The 20,930-nt window shown below is 51.2% G+C and overlaps 1 protein-coding gene across 2 annotated transcripts; it reads right to left on the bottom strand.

Annotated features, from left to right (window-relative positions):
- Positions 1-312: 312 nt before the first annotated feature.
- Positions 313-18,036, bottom strand: LOC131203065 (RING finger protein 145-like). 2 transcript variants are annotated; one of them, XM_058192949.1, is made up of 10 exons: positions 17,791-18,019; positions 15,234-15,342; positions 14,100-14,191; positions 12,466-12,701; positions 11,037-11,218; positions 10,797-10,937; positions 8,481-8,663; positions 6,689-6,836; positions 4,360-4,716; positions 313-1,459 (listed from the first exon to the last, which is right to left on the bottom strand). In XM_058192949.1, exons 1-10 carry the CDS (start codon positions 17,963-17,965, stop codon positions 1,148-1,150), a joined length of 1,935 nt encoding a protein of 644 aa, XP_058048932.1. In that variant the 5' UTR covers positions 17,966-18,019; the 3' UTR covers positions 313-1,147. The 2 variants fall into 2 exon arrangements, with proteins under 2 accessions (XP_058048932.1, XP_058048933.1); XM_058192950.1 differs by lacking the exon at positions 15,234-15,342 and having other exon boundaries at positions 17,791-18,036.
- Between the last annotated feature and the right edge of the window lie 2,894 nt (positions 18,037-20,930).

Raw genomic sequence — 20,930 nt, 5'->3', positions numbered from 1 at the left:
TTAATTGCCGGCCCTTCAGGATTTGAGGTTTCTCTCACGCTGGTCAGCTTTGAATTTGAGGGGGGAGGCGATTCACATATTTTCCTCTCACACTCGGGGGCTAATGAACCCATTATTCTTTTCTCCCCCAGAGTCTGCCCTCTGCCGAGTTGTGGATTTTTTTCTTTTCTTTTCCTCCTGTTCGCACACCTGAAATCCACACCTCTCATTTATTTCATATGCACCGATTTTTGGCCACTTGAAGACACGTGGACTTTAACTCCCAAAATTCTGGGAGTTGAAGTCCACGTGTCTTCAGGTGGCCTATATAGATAGCCAGAAAGCAAGAGACCCCAGCCTGGGACGGCTCTTCTGCAACACAACTACCACAACACGCAATGGGCAGAAGAGGATACAGAAGAATTCGTGCCTGCCCTGTACTTTGGGACCTCACTGGGCTGGGTCACCCCTGGGAGGATCTTTCGCTGGGTCGCTAGGTGAGTTACCTGCCCGCCCTATGGACTGGCCAAGATGCTACCCGTTGGCCGCCCCCCCTCCCCAAAAATCCATGAGGAAGCCGTAGGGCCGAGCTACCAGGCTGAAGATAGCCTGCCGTGTTCGGAGAATCGAGCCGACGGGTGAATGGTGAATGGAGCAACGGGCTTTCCGAGCAAAACTTTGTGCGGTTCGAAAAATACGGTTCTCCGGTTGACGTTCCTGAGTGAGACGGGGAAAAGGCAATTGACAGGGTAAGGGAAGTAGGAAGGGAGGTTGGGGGATACAGAGTTTTTCAGGGGGAAATGCCTGCGAGTGACGGATGAGGGTCAGTAAAGGAGGCGGGGAGGATGTCCCTGAGACTGTCCAGTTGCTCACAGATAGCGTCCGGTTTGTCCTCAATCTCACCCACAATCTCGGCATCGCTGCCCGTTGCCGCAGGACAGCTGGCAGTTGGCATGAGCCTCTTCCGACGCCCCTCAGCAGTCCGAGGAGCCGAGGGCCAAGGGGGACCGGTGTCTCTTTGCACACTGGGTAATCTCAGCTCGCTTTGGTGCCGCCCCACAGACCGGGCCTCTACCGATTCCCTGAGTTTTTCCAGCACAGGCAGTTGGTAATTTTCTTCTGCGGTGGGGGCTCTTTCTGGGGGAGGGCTGAGCCCAGGTACAGCCCCTCATGGACACACAGGGTCTTCCCCAGCAGACCCCCGTGGCAAAAGGCCAGGCTGCTCTGTGCAACCGGACGCGCCAGGGTCCAGCGGCCTGTCATTGTTGGAGTCTGCTGGGTTCTGGTGGCCGACAGATCCTCCACGCTCCAGCTGGGATGTCCCCTCCTGCCCAGCGTCGCTTCGCTGGACTTCCTGGGTAGCCGGGACTTGAACCGCCTGGTGGCAGAGGGGACAGGTGTCCTGCATGTAGAACCACTTGCGAAGGCAGCCTTCGTGGAAAATGTGGCCGCAGGGCACGATCATGGCGATGGTCATTTCCTGAATTAAGAGACAGAAAAAAGGGAGGTGAGGAGAAGAGACCAGACTCTGGGTAGATCTGAGCTTGGAGTGGATGGATCTCGGCCACGTCCAAGAATTACAAATAATTAAATCTGGAATGAAGATCTTGCAATGGTGAACTTGAGGGGATACAGGTAGTCCTCGACTTACAACCCCAACATTTCTGTCTCTGCTAAGCGAGACAGTCATTAGGTGAGCTTTGTCCCATTTTGCGATCCTTTCTTGCCAGAGTTGTTCAATTGAATCCCTGCTGTTGTTAAATTAGTGAAACCGTTGTTAAGCAAATCTGGCTTCCCCCTTGACTGAGTTGTGCCCCATTTTACGACCTTTCTTGGCCACTGTCGTTAAGTGAATCACTGCGGTGGTTAAGTTAGTCACACGGTTGTTAAGTGAACCCGGCTTTCCCCGTTGACTTCGCTTGTCAGAAGGTCACCCAAGGGAATGGCGTGAGCCCCCCGGGACCGTCGTAAGTATGAGTCAGTTGCCAAGCGTCTGAATTTAGATTCTGCAGGGAGGCGGCAACAGGCGTAAGTATGAAAAAGAGTCATGACTTCACTTTTTTCAGCGCCGTGGTAAACTTTGAAGCGTTACTGAACGAACGGTTGTAAGTCGAGGTCTACCTGCAGATTGGCAAGTGGCAACTCTGGAATGGATTTTAAATCCATTTTAGGGCCTCTGGTGGCTCAGACTGGTAAGACAGTCTGTTATTAACACAGCTGCTTGCAATTATTGCAGGTTCAAGTCCCACCAGGCCCAAGGTTGACTCAGCCTTCCATCCTTTATAAGGTAGGTAAAATGAGGACCCAGATTGTTGGGGGCAATAAGTTGACTTTGTATATAATATACAAATGGATGAAGACTATTGCTTGACATAGTGTGTAAGCCGCCCTGAGTCTTCGGAGAAGGGCGGGATATAAATGCAAATAAAAAAATAAAATAAATAAATGCTGGAAATAAAAGACAAAAAGACATTTGTGTTTGTTCGGTGGGATGGAAATTTAAGAGACCGCAGATTCCTTGGCAGATGAATGAACGACGGTTGGGAATATACAGAGAATCTCTGGGAAGCCTAGGGAAATGCTGATGGGACCTCAGAGATCATCCAGCCAACCCCCTTGGCCAGGTGTTTATGGAAATTCTCCGTCATCCAGGCCACAGTTGTCCTAAAGGTGCTTTTTTCTTCTTCTTCCCCCAAGCGGCAACTTTCTGGTTTTTCTCTGAAGGCATTTTGTCTCTCATCCAAGAAGCTCCTTCAGCTCTGACTAGCTGGTGGGGAATGGAAGGACTGATACTCCTTGCAGACATCTGCTCTGAGCCGAAGAAGCTCCTTGGATGAGAAGCGAAACGTCTTCAGAGAAAAACCAGAAAGCCCAATGGCCTCTTGGGAAAACAAAACACCTTTGGGACCCTTTCCTCAGGGTTTAAAACAGGGGTGCGAAATTCAAGGCCTAAGTTGGCAGATCTGGCCCGTGGCGTGTTTAGATCTGGCCCGCTGGATGACCCAACAATATATTGATTCAAAACCGGAGCTGTTTTTATTGGGGATCCTACCAGAGAAAATCAGTAAAGGAAAATATCTATTTGATTATGCATGTAATTACAGCAGCAAGAATTGTTTTTTGCGCAAAATTGGAAAGCTGAGAAAATACCCCTGGAAGGAGAAATTATTAGAAAAAATTTAGATTGTGCAGAAATGAACAGATTTACCTTTGATGATTAAAGAAAGAGAGGATTCAGAATGTTTTTAAGATACGGGATAAATTTTACCATGGGTTAGAAGAAAGGTACAGATGAGCAATGGAAAATTATGTAAGAGAAGGATAATAATGTACCTGTGGAAAAATGGTAATAGTTTAAATTGGAATGAAGAAAGAAGAAACAACACAAGATGAAGCCAGGAAGAAAACACCGAGACGTCACACAGAAGGAATTACTGATGTTTTAAATGTATGTTTGTCTATAAAATAAAATAAATAAAAAAAGATCTGGCCCGCTGGCCGGCCCTGGAAATGGTGAAGGACTGGCCCGCGTGCCTCTGCTAGCAAAAACGGAGCTGATAGAGGGTTGCAGGAGGCTGGTGCAAGCCGAAAACGGCGCTCGGGAGCCCGTTTTCATTGGCAGAGCCCTCGGGCCACCAGGGACGTCAAGCTGGCCACACTCACCCTGGCCACGCCCTCCCTCCCAGGTGAAACACAACCCTTAGTGAAATCGAGTTTGACACCCCTGGTTTAAAACATCCTCAAGCTATTTGTCCTTCGGGTGCATTACACTACAAAGCCCATCCTTGCCCCTGTGGTCGGAAGGGACCTTGGGGGGAGGCAACCAGTCCCTACTTGGGATGAGGGGACTGTTGTTTCTGTGCTCCCCGAGCCGGGCCTCCTGCCAGAAAGTGACTTGGAAAGTGAGGGGGAAGGGCCGTCAGGACTTACCTCGGGAGCACCGGCTTCCCTGGCTCAGCTCCAGGAGCCAGAGGCAGGCCAGGTGGAAGAGATAATGAGGCCTCTGTCCCCTTTCCCCCCCCAGGCCACGCCTCCAGACCCGGCTGATGGCAATCAGGCCTGGCTGGACCCTAGGTTTCGTAGGCAGGAGAGGCGGGAACAACAGAAGCAGGGATGGGGCAGGCCTAGGAAGTGCTGAGTCATGGAGCCATACCCCACAGGATATAAAGGCAGCAAGAGCTGCTGTGCCTCTTCATAGCAGGCAAATCAACTGATTAACTAAGAGCTGAAGTACTGTTTGTTCCTGGGTGACTTATCGGTGTCGAGGGAGATAACAGAGACACTTGGCAGATGCTCGCTAGTTTGCTGCCAGAGCTGATACTGTTGGCTAATTAAGTCATCGCTCGGACGGAGGCGACGGGGGACAGAACAGGGAGTCACCTGGAAGCAGATGGCACACAAGTCGTCGTGGTCCTCCAGCTGCCTGCGGGTGGCCCTGGGCAGCGAGCCGATCTTCTTGGCCGCCTCCCAGCGGAGCGAGAAGCTCTGCCAGCCGGACTGGGCCCTCAGCCAGACGTTGAAGTAGCAGTGGACGATGATGACCGAGGCCCCCAGCCACGTCCACTCTCCCACGATGGACCCCCAGGTGCCGTAGGTCACCACGCAAAGGGCCACCAGGAACTCCAGCACCCGGCTGACAGCCTGGACGTAGTACAGGATATCGTCCATCCTCTCCACAGGGGTCTTCTGGAGGAGCTCGGCGACGAAGAGGCCGTAGACAAAGAGGGTCCCCGTCACCTGCAAGGGGCAGGGAAGTGAGGTCGGCTCCCATCCTCCTCCTGGCGACTCGCGGGAGCACCAAGACCTGGCTGTGCCTGATGGGTTGTCGTGGGAGCTTTATACCTGGAGGCTGGGCTGCCCTCATGTCAGAGATGGGTCTCCTGCTTGGGCGGGGGGTTGGACTAGAATCAGGGTTCTCCAACCTTGGCAACTTTAAGATGGGGTGAAATGCTACCGGATCGAACCGGATTGGACGAGTAGGTAGTGGAGTTTGGTTCTGGTTCGCCAATCCGGTAGCAATCGCTGGCTGGCCACGCCCCTGAACCAGTCCACGGCCCGCAGTCCAGCCTTCACAACACCGGAACACTGGGAAGGCAGCTCGCCACCTGCTTGCCCTTGGGTCAGGGGCCGGGGCCCATTCCCCGAGGCCCCGGAGCTGCCGCCTTCCCCAACCGGGTCAGGGAATGCACCATTCCCCGAGGCCCCGGAGCCGCCGCCTTCCCCAACCGGGTCAGGGAATGCACCATTCCCCGACTCTGGCCTTTCCCTGGAGCTGCCGCCCGCTCTTCCTTCGCCCACTTGCTGCCCGCTCGCCGCCTGTTCCCCCTTCGCCTTTGGTCAGGGCCCAGGGATACCTCATTCCCCTCAACTCTGGGAGTTGAAGACCACAAGTCTTAAAGTGGCCAAGGTTGGAGAACCCTGGACTAGATGACCTCCAAGGTCCCTTCCAACTTTGTTATTATTCTGCTGTTATTCTGTCATTCAGAAGTTGTGGGAGCTTCATCCCTGGAGGCTTTCAAGAAGAGGCTGGGCTGCCCTCTTGTCAGAAATGGTGTAGGGTCTCCTGCTTGGACAGGGGGGAGTTGGACTAGATGACCTCCAAGGTCCCTTCCAACTCTGTTGGAAATCTGTAAGGGATTGGGTACCCAATGGGGGAAGCTTCTTACTGGGGTAGACTCAGGTAGTCCTCCACTTACGACCGTTTATGGAGTGACCAGAGTTACAATGGCACTGAAAAAAGGGACTAAGGGCTGTGGTTCGCACTTATGACCGTTGCAGCGCCTCCATGGTCACCTGGTCAAAAATCCAACAACTTGGCAACCTATTTATGACGGTCATGGCGTCCCCGGGATCAGTTCATCCCCTTTTGTGACCACCTGATGGGACAGATTAGAGTTGGAAGGGACCTTGGAGGTCTTCTAGTCCACCCCCTCCACTCAAGGGTTTCCTGCTTGAGCAGAGGGTTGGACTAGAAGACCTCCAAGGTCCCTTCCAACGCTGTCATCCTGCGTTCTATGAAAGTTCAGAAGAGAAGGATTGGGCTACCAGGATGGCAGTGTTGCAATGTTGGAGGGGCTGCCCCAAAGAAGAGGGGGGTCAACCTATTGTCTACCTGAAGCCCGGACAAAAAGCAGCGGATGGAAACTCAACAAGGTGAGAAGCAACCTGGGACTAAGGAGGAATTTCCTGACAGTGAGAATTTTTAACCAGTGGAACTGCTTGCCACCAGAGGTTCCGGGTGCTCCGTCGCTGGAGGTTTTTAAGAAGAGATTGGACGGTCACTTGACCGAAACGGTATAGGATCTCCTTTGAGCAAGGGGATGGACTAGAAGACCTCCGAGGTCCCTCCCGGCTGTATTCTTACTCTAATCAAAGACAAAAAACAACCTAGAACTAAGAGGGAGAACAATTAGCCAGCGGAACGACTTGCCATCAGAAACTGTGGGGTGAAGGATTTTAAGAAGAGACTGGACAGCCACTTCTCTGAAATGGGAGAGGGTCTCCAGATTGAGCCGGGGGTTGGATTAGAATAGGGGTCTCCAACTTAGGCAACTTTAAGCCTGATGGACTTCAACTCCCAGAATGCCCCAGCCAGGGAGTTGAAGTCCACCAGGCTTAAAGTTGCCAAGGTTGGAGACCCCTGGACTAGAGGACCTCCAAGGTCCCCTTCCAGCTCTATTCTCATAGATTTGGGGGTGCCGAGCTTTACCTGCAGGGAGGTCAACATGCAGCTGGAGATGAGGATGACCAGCCAGAAGTCCGGCTGGAAGAAGTGGGCGATCTTGTAGGCCATGAAGCCGGGAACCACCAAGAGAAAGAGGCACAGGGTCACCCCACGGAAGTGTTTCCAGAAATTCCTGCAAGAGGGAAAAAAGGAATGATGGTGGGTGGACCAACAGATGAGGAGCCCCCCCCCAACTCTCTACACCCCGTTTCTCAAGCCAGGAGAGACCACGCTGGGGTTAGACGGCATCCAAGGAGGTAGTCCTCGACGTACGACCCCAATTGAGCCCAACTTTTCCGTGGCTAAGCGAGACGGTTGTTGAATGGGTTTCGCCCCGTTTTACCACCTTGCTTGCCACCGTGTCGTTAAACGAATCCCTGCGGTTGTTAAGTGAGGAGCAGGGTCGTTAAGCAACTTCCCCCTTGATGTCGGGGGTCGGAAGGTCGCAAAAGGGGATCGTGTTGACACGGCAACCATCGTTAAGTGTGAGACAGTGGTCCGGCGTCTGAATTTTGATCCCATGACCACGGGGATGGTATGACGGTCGTAAGTGTGAAAACAACGGTCACGAGTTACCTTTTTTCAGGGCTGTTGTAACTTTGAACGGTCACTAAACGAACTGTCGTTATGTCGAGGACTATCTGTATTCCCAGATTCTTCTGGTTTAGCCAATTTCACACTTTGAAGTAAGCGAGATTTGAGATATTTCATGGGAATACAGCTGGTCCTCGACTTACGACCACAGCCGAGCCCCACATTTCTGTTGCTAAACGAGACAGTCGTTAAATGAGCTTTACCCCTTTCAAACACACTTTCTTACCACACTAAGTGAATTGCCGCAGTCCGTAACACGGTCGTTAAGTGAATCTGGCTTTCCCATGGATTCGTCAGGTCGCAAAAGGGGATCATGAAATCCTGGGACACTGCCACCGTCATAAATGTGAGTCAGTTGCCAAGCATCCAGATGTCAATCACGTGACCTCGGGAAACTGGGACCGCCAAGCGGCTGAATTTTGATCACGTGACAACGGGATGCTGCAGCGGTTGTTAAGCGGGCGAAACAGTTGTAAGTTGTTTTTTTCCCCAGTGGCGTCGTAACTTCAAATGGTCACTACACAAACTGTTGTAAGTCGAAGACTTAGCAACTGGTCGTAAACTGAGGACCACCTGTAGATAAATACAGGTGGTCCTCGACTTACGACAGTTCATTTAGTGGCTGTTCATAGTTACAACGGCACAATGGACAAAGCGACTCGGGACCGTTTTCCACACTTACGACCGTTGCAGCATCCCAACAACTGACTCATACTTACGACGGTTGCAGTGTCACATGATCCCCCATTTGCGACCTTCTGGCCAGCAAAATCCACGGGGACGCCAGACTCACTGAACAACCAGGTGACTGACTTAGCAACCGCAGTGCTTTGCTTAGCAACCGTGGCAAAATGGGACCAAGCTGACTTCACAAACGTCTCGCTTAATGACGGCGGTTTTGGGGCTCCATTGTGGTCATATGTCGAGGACCCCCCTCTTCCGCCCTCTCCTCTACAGTTTGTGAGGTGGGCGTCACATACTGTAACAACCGGAAATGTGAGCGTGTGCGACATGCGTGTACCATCACAAAACACGACAATTCGTCTGCCGTCCACACATGCGGGCAGCATCGAACACAGCAATACAGGACGGGATCGTGCCCGGATGGGAGCGGCCCCACCTGTAGGTGGCAATTACCGGTTTGCCCGAACCGGCAGCAGCCGACCACTGCCCCCCCTCTCACCTGTTCTGCGATGCCCCCAGGGCCAGAACGACCGGCTCGGCTATTTCAGTCACAGACTGGAGGGTGGAGGTGGCCACGATGAAGAAGATGACAGTGAGCAGGTAGGTCCTTTGGAGGAGTTGAAGGTCCAGGAGGCCCGTCTGGATGGCCAGCAGCAACAGCGTCGCCCCTTCCGTCACGCCCCTGGAAGGGATTTGGGTGGGTGGGCGGGTGGGCGGGCGAGAGAGGCACAGAGGTGGGTCATGTTACTGGAGACCCTCGGAGGGCCTGGGTTTCGGGAGGCAGGGTAAACCTGGTAGGGCTTCCTCGGGGAGTCCTCCAGTTAGGACCGTTCGTTTAGTGACGGTCACAAGGGTCTCGGGTGGGAAGGGAAACGTCTCCAAGGGGCAACAAAGAAAGAAAGGAGCTGCCTTTCGAAAAACAACCCTCTGCGGGAGGGAAGGCAATTTGGAATACAGACTTACGACAGTCCAATTAGTGGCCGTTCAAAGTTACAACGGCGTTGGAAAAAAGGGATTTACAACCGTTTTTCACACTTACGACCGTTGCAGCATTCCGGCCGGTCACATGGCCAAAATCCAGACACTTCGCAACTGGCATGACTGTCGATCCCCTGTGACCTTCCCGGCCAGCTTCCGATAAGCAATTGCGGGGGGGTGGGGGGGGAGGGGAGGAGGCAGATTCACTTAATGACCGCATGACTTATTTTAACAACGGCAGGGATTCTCTTAGTGACGGTGGTAGAAAGGTTGCAAAACGGGGCAACAGCCTCGCTCAGCAATGAGAAATCTTGTGCTCGGTTGTACAGGCGGTCCTGGAGTTACGACCACAATTGAGCCCGACACGTACGTCGTTAAATGAAACATCCGTTCAGCGAGTTTGTCCCATTTTACGACTCTTCTTGCCACGGTTGTTAAGTGAATCCCTGCGTTTGTTAAGTCAGTAACGTGGCCGTTAAGTGAATCCGGCTTACCCGTCGGCTTTGCTCGTCAGGTCGCAAAAGGGGATCACGTGACCCCGGGGACACTGCGGCCGTCGTAAATATGAGTCGGGTGCCAAGCGTCTGAATTTTGATCGTGTGACCGAGGGGAACCTGCGACGGTCGTAAGTGTGAAAAACGGTCCCAAGTCACTTTTTTCAGTGCCGTTGTAACTTTGACAAGTGTCACTAAATGGACTGTTGTAAGTCGAGGACTACCTGTAGATGGTGGGTTTTGACTCATTGAGGGATGGAAGACTTGGCTTGGTTGTTTGTGGGTCAAAATCTTGAAAAAAAGGGGGATGGTCCAGGGGACGGAGGGAGGGTGCCATGGCAACTGGGAGTCATTCTGGAAGGACCCCAGTTGCTGCCAACCAGGTGGGAGAAGGATGTGGGGAGATCCTGTAGCCCCCCCCCCCACTCCCTGGGGGCTGCCACCTCTTTGTAGGGCTATGTTGAAAATTCAGTGGGTGCTCTTCCAGAGAGGGAGGGAGAGAAGAGAGAGGGAAGGAGGGGGGAGAGAGAAAGAGAGAGAGGGAGGGAGATACAGGAAGAGGAAAAGAGGGAGAGAGCAGGAAGATAGAAGGAGAGGGAGAGAAAGGGAGAGAGAAAGAGGAATGGAGGGAGAAGGAGAGAGGGGAGAGAAAGAGGAATGGAGGAAGGAGAGAGAGAGAAAGAAAAGAAGAGAGAGGAGAGAGAAAGAAAGAGGGGAGAGAGAGTGAGGGAGAGAAGAAAGAGAAGAAAGGAGAGGAGGAGATAAAGAGAAGAGAGAGGAGAGAGGGTGAAAAGAGAAAGAAGAGAGGAAGGAGAGAAGAGAGAGGAGGAGAGAGAGGAGGAGAGAAGAGAGAGAGAGGAAGGAGAGAGGGACAGAGGGGAGAGAGGAGAGAAGAGAAAGAAGAGAGGGGAAGGGAAGGGAGAGAAAGAAAGAGGGGGAGAGAGAGGGAGGGAGAGAAGAGAGAGAGAAGGAAGAAGAGAGGGGGGAGAGAGGGAGAGAAAGAGAAAGAAGAGGGAAGGAGAGAAAGAAGAGAGGGAAGGAGAGAAAGAAGAGGGGAGAGAGAGAGAAGAGAGAGAGAAGGAAGGAGAGAGGGGAGAGAGAGAAGAGAGAGGACAGAGGGGAGAGGAGAGAGGAGAGAAAGAGAAAGAGAGAGGAGAGAAAGAGGGGGAGAGAGAGGGAGGGAGAGAAGAGAGAGAGAAGGAAGGAGAGGGGGGAGAGAGAAGAGAGAGGGACAGAGGGGGGAGAAAGGGAGAGAAAGAGAAAGAAGAGAGGGAAAGGGAGAGAAAGAAAGAGAGAGGGAGGGGGGGAGAGAGAGGGAGAGGGAGGGAGGGAGATGCTCTCACCTGTGGGTGACGCTGCCGTCCTGGAAGGCTCCGAAGCCGCTTAAATAGAGCCTGGCCAGCTGGAGCAATCCCAGGGCCAGGTAGGAGACGGCGAAGGTGAGTCCGATGAGCGAGTAGGGGGTGCTGCAGCATTTGGCCACACTGGGAAGGCCAAAGACAGGACAAGCTGGACTGACTGCCCCAAGGCTGCCTCCTCCTCTTCCGGACAGCCCCCCCCACTGCCCCAGGTGCAGCTCTTACCTGCTAAGGAAGATGAAGAGCCAGCCCTCCTGGGAGAGAAGGGGGCCGGAGGCGGAGGAGGAGGGCAGAGTGAAGATCTGCAGGGCGAACAGGACCAGCCAAAAGGTGGAGAAGACCAGCGGCACAGCCAGCCGCCTCCAGAGGGACCCGGCCAGGGTCACCAGACGATACGCTTCAGGGTCCTGCAAAAGAAGATGGAGGGTCCCCAATCGCGGCAGCATCCAATGGGGGCTTCCTAAGGGGGTAGAGGAGGAGGAGGAGGAGGAGAGCAGGCCAGCCAAAGAATAGAATAGAATTTTTTTATTGGCCAAGTATGATTGTCTGTGGTGCATAGGCTCTCAGTGTACATAAAAAGATAAGATACATTCATCAAGAATCATAAAGTACAACACTTAATGATAGTCATAGGGTACAAATAAGCAATCAAATCATAATAGAATAGAATAGAATAGAATAGAATAGAATAGAATAGAATAGAATAGAATAGAATAGAATAGAATAGAATAGAAAATATTGAATGGAATGGAATAAATAGAATAAGAAATCAGAATAGAACAGGACAGGACAGGACAGAACAGAACAGAACAGCAGAACAGAACAGAACAGAACAGAATAGAATTTTTATTGACCAAGTATGATTGAACACACAAGGAATTTGTCTTTGGTGCATAGGCTCTCAGTGTACATAAAAAGATAAAATACATTCATCAAGAATCATAAAGTACAACACTTAATGATAGTCATAGGGTACAAATAAGCAATCGAATCATAATAGAATAGAATAGAATAGAATAGAATAGAATAGAATAGAATAGAATAGAATAGAATAGAATTTTTTATTGGCCAAGTGTGATTGGATACACAAGGAATTAGTCTTTGGTGCATAGGCTCTCGGTGTACATAAAAAGACAAGATACATTCATCAAGAATCCTAAGGTACAACACTCAATGATAGTCATAGGGAAACAGTCAATATAAATCTTAAGGATACTAGCGACAAGGTTAGCCAGCACAACGACCCCCCAATGCGGGCAGCTGAGAAGTAGGATGGTCTTTTGGGGGGGTGTACCCTGGAACCGAGGAAGAAGCCACATGGGCTCTTGGAGGAGGAGGGGGAAAGATTGGGGAGGAAGAGGGGGAGGAGGACATCTGCAGGGTCCTTGGGGCTCTCGGAGCTTGGTAGCTTCTTTGTAGACGTTTCATGACCCAACTAGGTAACCTCATCCGTGCTAGGACTTGAGGAGAGAAGGAGGAGGAGCACTGTGGGATCCTGGGTGCTTTCTCTTGCAGACCCAAATTGTCATCAGTGGTAGAAGGCAGTGGGGTTAGTGGCCAGGAGGAGGAGGAGGAGGAGGAGGAAGGACTAGTTAGGGCAGGGAAGGGCACGCGGAGCCCCCCCCCACTACAGGAACCCCTGCACCCTCCTTACCTGGAAGATCTCTCGGCAGCTGGCCGCAGCCGTGCGGAAAAGCCCCATGAGGTAGGAAGCTGCCCCATAGAGGAGCTGCAGAGCCGCCATGGCCGCCCCGCAGGAGCTGACGGTGGGCAGAGTTTGCGGAGGGAGGCAGCACAGCCGGCCGGCCAGCGGGAGGAGGGGGGCACAGAGCAGCCCCACCTGCCGGGTCTTCAGCAGCAGAGCGCAGAGGGCGATGACCGCCACCTGACCTGGGAAGGAGGCAGAGACGGGGGGGGGGGGGAGTAAGTGACAACCCGTAGCAGCTGCCCCTTCTGCCCCCAGAGGCCCCCCCACAGATACCCAACGTGGCTCCAGGATGGGAAGATGGAGCTGGAGGGCAACATATTTTGAGGGCACCAGGTTGGAGTTTGGTGTGCTGGTTAAGGCGGGGAAATGGGGAGGCCGTGAGTTCTAGTCTTGCCTTGGATACAAAGCCGACTGGGTGACCTTGGGCCAGCCATTCTCTCTCGGACCCTCAGAAGGCGGCAATGGCAAACTGGACAATCTCCCGAAAGACTTTGCCAAGGAAACGGCCAGGAATAGTCCAGGCAGTTGCCTTCCTTCCTTCTTCCCTTCCTCTTCCTCTCCTTCTTCTCTTCTCTCCTTTCTCTGCTTTTTTCCCATCCTTCCTTCTTTATCCGTTCCATCAGTGTATATTCTCCTTCCTTCCTCTCTCCCTCTCCTTTCTTTCTTCCCTCTCTCCATCTGTCTCCTTTATTCCTTTCCCTTTCCTCCCTCCCTCTTTTTTTTCCTTTCTTCCCCGCCGTCTCCTACCTTTCTCTTTCTTTCTTCATTCCTCCCTCCCTCTCCTTCGTTTCCTTTATCTCTCCCTCCATCTCCTTCCTCTGTGCCTTTCCTTCCTCCCTTCTTTCCTCACCTCCTTCCTTCTTCTCTTTTCCTTCTTCCTTCCCTTCCTTGTCTCCTTCCTTCCTCTTCCTTCCTCCTCCTTTTTCCCCTCCGTCTCCTTCCTTCCTCCCTCCTCCTCCCTCCTTCCTCTCTCTCTCCTTCCTTCCTCTCTTCCTTCCTTCCTCCTTCTTCCCTCACCTCCTTCCTTCTTCTCTTTCCTTCTTCCTTCCTTCCTTGTCTCCTTCCTTCCTCTTCCCTTCCTCCCTCCTTTTTTCCCCTCCGTCTCCTTCCTCCCTCCCTCCCTCCTTTCCCTTTCTCTCTCCCTCCCTTCCTCTCTTCCTTTCCTTCCTCCCTTCTTCCCTCACCTTCTTCCTTCCTTTCTCTTTCCTTCTTCCTTCCCTTCCTTGTCTCCTTCCTTCCTCCCTCCCTTTTTTCCCTCTGTCTCCTTCCTCCCTCCCTCTCCTTCGTCTTTCCTCCCTCCCTCCGTTTCCTTTCTCTTTCCTTCCTCCTCTCCCTCCCTTCCTCCTCCTTTTCTTCCTTTCTCTTTCCTCCCTCCCTTCTCCTCTCCTTCCCTTTCTCTCTCCTTCCTCCCACTCTTCCCCCCAAATTCTCTACAGCTAAAGCCATGATCTGCCTGGGCAAGGAACCCCACTCACCGGTGCCTCGGTTTCCAACAACAGGCCAACCAAGGGAGACCATCAGAAGACCCCTCGCCCTCCCCCACCACCCGCCCACAAACCATCTCCCACCCCATTCCTCACCAGTCAATGCAGTGGCAAAGTGGCCAAGGGCCACTGGGTCCTCATAGATGGTGCCCTGGAATCCACGCTCCACCTCATGGTCGATGTAGTCCCTGGAAAAGCAAGATGGGGACACAAAGGAAGGCACAAACACAACGTTGCGTGCTACGTGGACTTCAACTCCCAGAATTCCCCAGTTAGCCATCCCAGATCGGGGTTCTTCAAACATGGCAACTTTTTAAGATTTGTGGACTTCAACTCCCAGAATTCCCCAGCCAGCTAACATCCACAAATCTCGAAAGCTGCCATGTTTGGGGACAAATGTAATACGTTAGTAAATAAATGTAATAAACAAATGTAATGAATAAGAGACAAATGTAAATTAATAAATAAATGTATAGGTAATATATGTAATGCATAAATGTAATAAATTTAACGAGCAATGCATTAAAATGTAAAAAAAGATGCTGAGACTCTAGAAAGAGTGCAGAGAAGAGCAACAAAGACGATTAGGGGACTGGAGGCTAAAACATATGAAGAACGGTTGCAGGAACTGGGCCTGGCTAGTTTAATAAAAAGAAGGACTAAGGGAGACATGATAGCTGTGTTCCAATATCTCAGGGTTGCCACAAAGAAGAGGGAGTCAAACTATTCTCCAAAGCACCTGAGGGTAGAACAAGAAGCAATGGGTGGAAACTCATCAAGGAGAGAAGCAACTTAGAACTAAGGAGAAATTTCCTGACAGTTAGAACAATTAATAAGTGGAACGACTTGCCTGCAGAAGTTGTGAATGCTCCAACACTGGAAATTTTTAAGAAAATGTTGGATAACCATCTGACTGAGATGGTGTAGGGTTTCCTGCCTGGGCAGGGGGTTGGACTAGAAGACCTCCAAGGTCCCTTCCAACTCCGTTGTTGTTGTTGTTGTTATTAAATCAATAAATTCGATCAATAATTTAATAAACGAATACATTTTATAAGACAGGACCTTTAATTCATTAACAAATTTAATACATAAATAAAAACAGCCCTGCGAGGTAGGCCGGGCTAAGGAGACACAAGGTGTCCCCAGTGAGCTTCCAAAGCCGGGGGTCTCGCCACCCCTCCAGCCACGGACTTTCCTGGGGGCGGGAGGGGAAGGAAGCAGCCGTCTTACCAGGCTACCTGATGGGACAGGTAGAGGAGCAGGAGGGCCAGCAGGTGAAGGTAGAGTTGCACCAGGGAGAGGAGCGGGAGCACCAAGACCATCAGGCACAGCAGGTGACCTCAGAAAAGGGGGGGAGGAAGGGGGCAGAAAGTTTCATTTCCAATGTTTCTTTTAATTCTTACTTTGATCTCCTTGCAAAGAGCCCCGAGATACTTCAGCACCCCGATGGCCGGCCATAAGTAAATACAGGTACTCCTCCACTTACGGCCACAATTGAGCCTGACATTTCCATTGCTAAGCGAGACATTTGTTACGTGAGCTTTGCCCCATCTTACGACTTTTCTTGCCACTAAGTGAATCCCTGCAGCTGTTGCCAGGAGTAAAACGGTTGTTAAGTGAATCCGGTTTACCCCGCCGGAAGTTTCCCGAAAGGGGAATCACGCGAGTCCGGGGGACACGGCAACCGTCATAAACCTGAATCAGTTGTCAAGCATCCGAACGGACATCGCAGGCCTTGCGACGGTCATAAGGGTGAAAAAAAAACGGTCGTCACGTTTTTCCACGCCGTTTTAACTCCAAACGGTCACTAAGCAAAGTGTTGTAAGTCGAGGACTACCTATATACCAGGGGTCTGCAAAGTTGGCTCTTTTAAGACTTGTGGACTTCAACTCCCAGAGTCCCTCAGCCAGCAAAGCTGGGAGTTGAAGTCCACAAGTCTTAAAAGAGCCAAGTTTGCAGACCCCTGCCCTATATTAATATCAGCTGGACTGATGCAGGCCAAAATTCCATCCCAAAATTCCTCCCTCCCTCCCATCCCCCCCCCAAGTTGCATCCTCCCCACCCCCCACACCAAAAAGGCGACTCCCCCCCCCACGTCCTCCCCTCTTTCCCCTGGTTTTTCCTCCGCCACCATGATTGGCAAGGATGTTGCAAGTGGGCCACAATGTCGCCAGCCGCCCAATGAAGTGCCAACCCCGACCACCCTCCACTCCCCCCCCTCCTTGCTGGGAGCTGATCTCCCCAATCGGACCCCCCAGAGCCCCCCTTCCCCCCCCCCCGCAAGGAGGGAGGGAGACCCCGGCCCCATTTCCCAGGTAGAGAGGTCTCTCTTTCTCTCTCTTTGTATATGTGTGTGTGTTTGTAATGTGTTGAGTCCTGCCCCATTTCCAAGAAGAGGTGTGTGGGTGTGTGTGTTAGAGATCCTGCCCCACTTCCCAAGTAGAGGAATCTCTGTGTGTGTGTGTGTATATGTATGTGTGTTTGCATGTGTGAGTCCTGCCCCATTTCCAAGTAGAGGGGTGTGTGTGTGTGTGTCTGTGTGAGACCTCACTGCTCATGGTACACATGTTGTGCACAATCCTTTTTTTGTTCATGGTACACAGGTTGTGCAATCAAAAATCTGATTGACCACCTGCCCCATTTCCAGGTAGAGAGGGGTGTGTGTGTGTGTGTACATGTGTGTGTGTTTGTATGTGTTGAGTCCTGCCCCAATTCCCAGGTAGAGGGGTCTGTGTGTGTGTGTTAGAGAGAGAGAGAGAGAGAGACCTGCCCCATTTCCAAGCAGAGGTCTCTGTGTGTGTGTATATGTGTCTGTGTGAGACCTCATTGCTTGTTGTACACCTGTTGTGCACTGACAATAAAGATTGACCTGCCCCATTTCCAGGCAGATTGTGTATGTGTATGTGTGTGTAAGAGAAGAGGGGAGAGAGAAAGACCCCCGCCCCACTTATAATATAAAATAAACAGGCCAAAATATATTTCCTTAAGAGTGCACAAGATGTGTACCATGAGCAGTGAGGTCTCACACAGACATACACCCACACACCCCTCTACTTGGAAATGGGGCAGGACTCAACACATACAAACACACACACACACACACACACACACACACATACACACACACACACACAGACCCCTCTACCTGGGAAGTGGGGCAGGGTCTCCCTAATGCACACACACACACACATACACACACAATCTACCTGGAAATGGGGCAGGTCAATCTTTATTGTCAGTGCACAACAACATGTGTACAACAAGCAATGAGGTCTCTCTCTCTCTCTCTCTCACACACACACACACAGACCCCTCTACCTGGGAAGTGGGGCAGGGTCTCTAACACACATACACACACACACACACACACCCCTCTACCTGGAAATGGGGCAGGTGGTCAATCAGATCTTTGATTGCACAACATGTGTACCATGAACAAAAAAAAGGATTGTGCACAACATGTGTACCATGAGCAGTGAGGTCTCACACAGACACAGACACACACAGGCAGAAGTAGAGGGGCGTGGGAGTGTGTGTGGGGGGGGAGGGGCAGCCCAGCCTGGCGGTCCTGGGTCCCCCCCCAACCCTCCCCTCCCCCCACATCCTCCTGCGAGTTGCAAAAGGGGGAGAGAGAGAGAGAGAGAGAGAGAAAAACCACCCTTTAATTCCGACCCCCACCCCCAGCAACTCCCAGGGACCCCTGCAGCGCCCCATGGGTGTTGGAGTCCCCGCTCCTCCTCCCCTCGGCCTCTGGGCTCTCCGGGTGGTGCCCTTTCCGCCTCCTCACCGGCGTAGTAGAGGCCCCAGAGGCAGCGGCCCCCCCGCAGCAGCTGAAGCCCCTCCGCCAGGGGGCGCCCCGCCTGGGCGGAGGCCTGCACGTCCCACCGGTAGAGCAGGTCCAGGAGGACGACGGGGGGCACCCGCAGCACCACGTTGGCCAGACGCTCCAACCGGCCGGGCATGGCGGGACGGGTCCCCCCCCTCCTTCCTCCCTCCGCCGCCGCCGCGTCGCGCTCGGGCCCGCATCACGAGACGCGCCCGAAGCCGCGGCGGCCATCTTGGGCCAGGGCACGCTGGTGTCTCGCCGTCGGCGCCACGTGGCGGCGCCATTTCCGCGCGCGGCCATGTTTAGTGAGGGCATGTGGTGTTGGGGGGGCGGGAAATTCCTCTTCCTCCTTCCTCCACCTCGGGCGCGCCCTCTGGAGGGCAACGGAGGAAGCGCCCGTGTCTTATTTCGGATGGGAATAGAATAGAATAGAATTTTTTATTGGCCAAGTGTGATTGGAGACACAAGGAATTTGTCTTGGTGCATATGCTCTCAGTGTACATAAAAGAAAAGATACCTTCATCAAGAATCATATGGTACAACACTTAATGATAGGAATAGAATAGAATAGAATAGAATAGAATAGAATAGAATAGAATAGAATAGAATTTTATTGGCCAAGTGTGATTGGACACACAAGGAATTTGTCTTGGTGCATATGCTCTCAGTGTACATAAAAGAAAAGATACCTTCATCAAGAATCATATGGTACAACACTTAATGATAGGAATAGAATAGAATAGAATAGAATAGAATAGAATAGAATAGAATAGAATAGAATTTTATTGGCCAAGTGTGATTGGACACACAAGGAATTTGTCTTGGTGCATATGCTCTCAGTGTACATAAAAGAAAAGATACCTTCATCAAGAATCATATGGTACAACACTTAATGATAGGAATAGAATAGAATAGAATAGAATAGAATAGAATAGAATAGAATAGAATAGAATAGAATAGAATAGAATAGAATTTTATTGGCCAAGTGTGATTGGACACACAAGGAACTTGTCTTGGTGCATATGCTCTCAGTGTACATAAAAGAAAAGATACGTTCATCAAGGTACAACATTTACAACACAAATGATGGTCAATATATCAATATAAATCATTGCCAGCAACAAAGTTACAGTCATACAGTCATAAGTGGAAGGAGATTGGTGATGGGAACTATGAGAAGATTAATAGTAGTGCAGATTCAGTAAATAGTCTGATGGAATTATTTGTTTAGCAGAGTGATGGCCTTCGGGGAAAAACTGTCCTTGTGTCTAGTTGTTCTGGTGTGCAGTGCTCTATAGCGTCGTTTTGAGGGTAGGAGTTGAAAGAGTTTATGTCCAGGATGCGAGGGATCTGCAAATATTTTCACGGCCCTCTTCTTGATTCGTGCAGTATACAGGTCCTCAATAGTTCAAAGCTTCACTGGTTGAGGGACTGGGAGTTGAAGTCCACAAGTCTTAAAGGGACCAAGGTTGGAGACCCCTGGGCTGGGAGGTGTTTTTCAGGGAAAGTCTGGAAGGGACCTCGAGGTCTTCTAGTCCAAGGGGCCCCCAACCTTGGCCCCTTGAAGACTCGTGGACTTCAACTCCCAGAATCCCTCAGCCAGCAAAGCTGGCTGAGGAACTCTCGGAGTTAAAGTCCACGAGTCTTCAAGGGACCAAGGTTGGAGACTCCTGCTCTAGTCTAACCCCCTGCTCCAAGCAGGGGTGAGTTTATACCATCCTATGCTATCTAGGCTCTTCTTGAAAACCTCCAGTGATGGAGCGCCTAAAACTCAGATTAATAGAAGAACAGAGTTGGAAGGGACCTTGTAGGTCATCTAGTCCAACCCCCCCCTCCACCCCTCCAAGCAGGAGACCCTACACCATTTCTGACAGAGGGCAGTCCGGTCTCTTCTTGAAAGCTTCCGGGGATGAAGCTCCCACAGCCTCTGAAGGCAACTTCTGTTCCATGGGTTGATTGTTCTCATTGTCAGGAAATTCCTCCTAATTTCCAGGTTGAATCCCTCCTTGTTCAGTTTCCATCCATTATTCCTTCTCTGGCCTTCGGGTGCTTTGGAAAATAGCTGGAGCTCCTTCCTCCTCTCTGTGGCAGCCCCTCGAATATTGGAACGCTGCTATCCTGTCTTTCCTGGTCCTTCTCTTCCCTAGACTAGCAAGGCCCAGTTCCTGCAACCGTTCATCGTATGTTTTATTCTCCAGTCCCCTAATCATCCTGGTTGTTCTTTTCCAGAGTCTCAACGTCTTTTTTTTATAGTGTGGTGACCAAAATTGGATGCAGGACTCTTAAGTATGGTCTTACTAGGGCTTTATAGAGCGGTATTAGTACCTTGATCTTGATTGTATCCCTCTGTTAATGCAATTTAGGATTGCATTGGCTTATCTAGCTACCGCCGCACATGGCTGGCTCCTATTTAACTGGCTGTCCACTAAGACTTCCAAGATAAATTTCTCCTTCTTTTTAGGTTGGATTTTTCCTTGATAAGTTTCCATTTCTTGCTTCTTGCCTTGCCCTTAGGTGCTTTGGAGAATACATTCACCCCTTTTTCCAAGTCAAAAAGGGAACCAAAAGACCAAAAAGCACCTCCCCACCAGCAATCGGCACCCAGATGACACGACATCAAGACCAAGATTAACAACAGACCAACAATCAAGAAGTAAACAATACCCCAGTCAAAGAACTGCCCAACAAGCTAACAGTAAACAGCCCAGCGAAAGAACCTCCAAGACCATTCCCACCAACACTGACAGGGCATGTGAATGGAGAACAAACCCAACTCCTTCTAACACTGATGATGTTACCTAGTTGGGTCATGAAAGGTCTGCAAGGAAACCACCAATCTCAGAGAGATCCAAGGACCCCACAGTCCTCCTTCCTCCTCCTGCTGTTCTGCACTCTGCAAAAAAGACTCCCTCTTCGCACTGATGATGTTATCTAGTTGGGTCATGAAACGTCTGCACGAAAACAGAGCGCGTCAAGAACGCCACAGTTCAAACCTGACTGAGCTACAAATATTCTCCTTGGTTGGTTCTTCTACTCTAAGGAAATATATTTTGGCCTGTTTATTTTATATTTATTTATTTATTTATTTATTTATTTATTTA

This window comes from Ahaetulla prasina, chromosome 8 (assembly GCF_028640845.1).
Source record: "Ahaetulla prasina isolate Xishuangbanna chromosome 8, ASM2864084v1, whole genome shotgun sequence".
Taxonomy (NCBI): Eukaryota; Metazoa; Chordata; class Lepidosauria; order Squamata; family Colubridae; genus Ahaetulla; species Ahaetulla prasina.
The sequence above is the reverse complement of the archived record's forward strand: the minus strand, read 5'-3'. Positions and strand labels throughout refer to the sequence as shown.

Excerpts from the sequence above, each read along its gene's own strand:
- LOC131203065 (XM_058192949.1), bottom strand. The coding sequence starts at position 17,965 with ATGCCCGGCCGGTTGGAGCGTCTGGCCAACGTGGTGCTGCGGGTGCCC. Across the intron at positions 14,192-15,233 it reads CTGTCCCATCAGGTAGCCTG|GGACTACATCGACCATGAGG; the intron begins GTAAGACGGCTG and ends TTGCTTTTCCAG. Across the intron at positions 1,460-4,359 it reads TGTGTGCCATCTGCTTCCAG|GAAATGACCATCGCCATGAT; the intron begins GTGACTCCCTGT and ends CTCTTAATTCAG.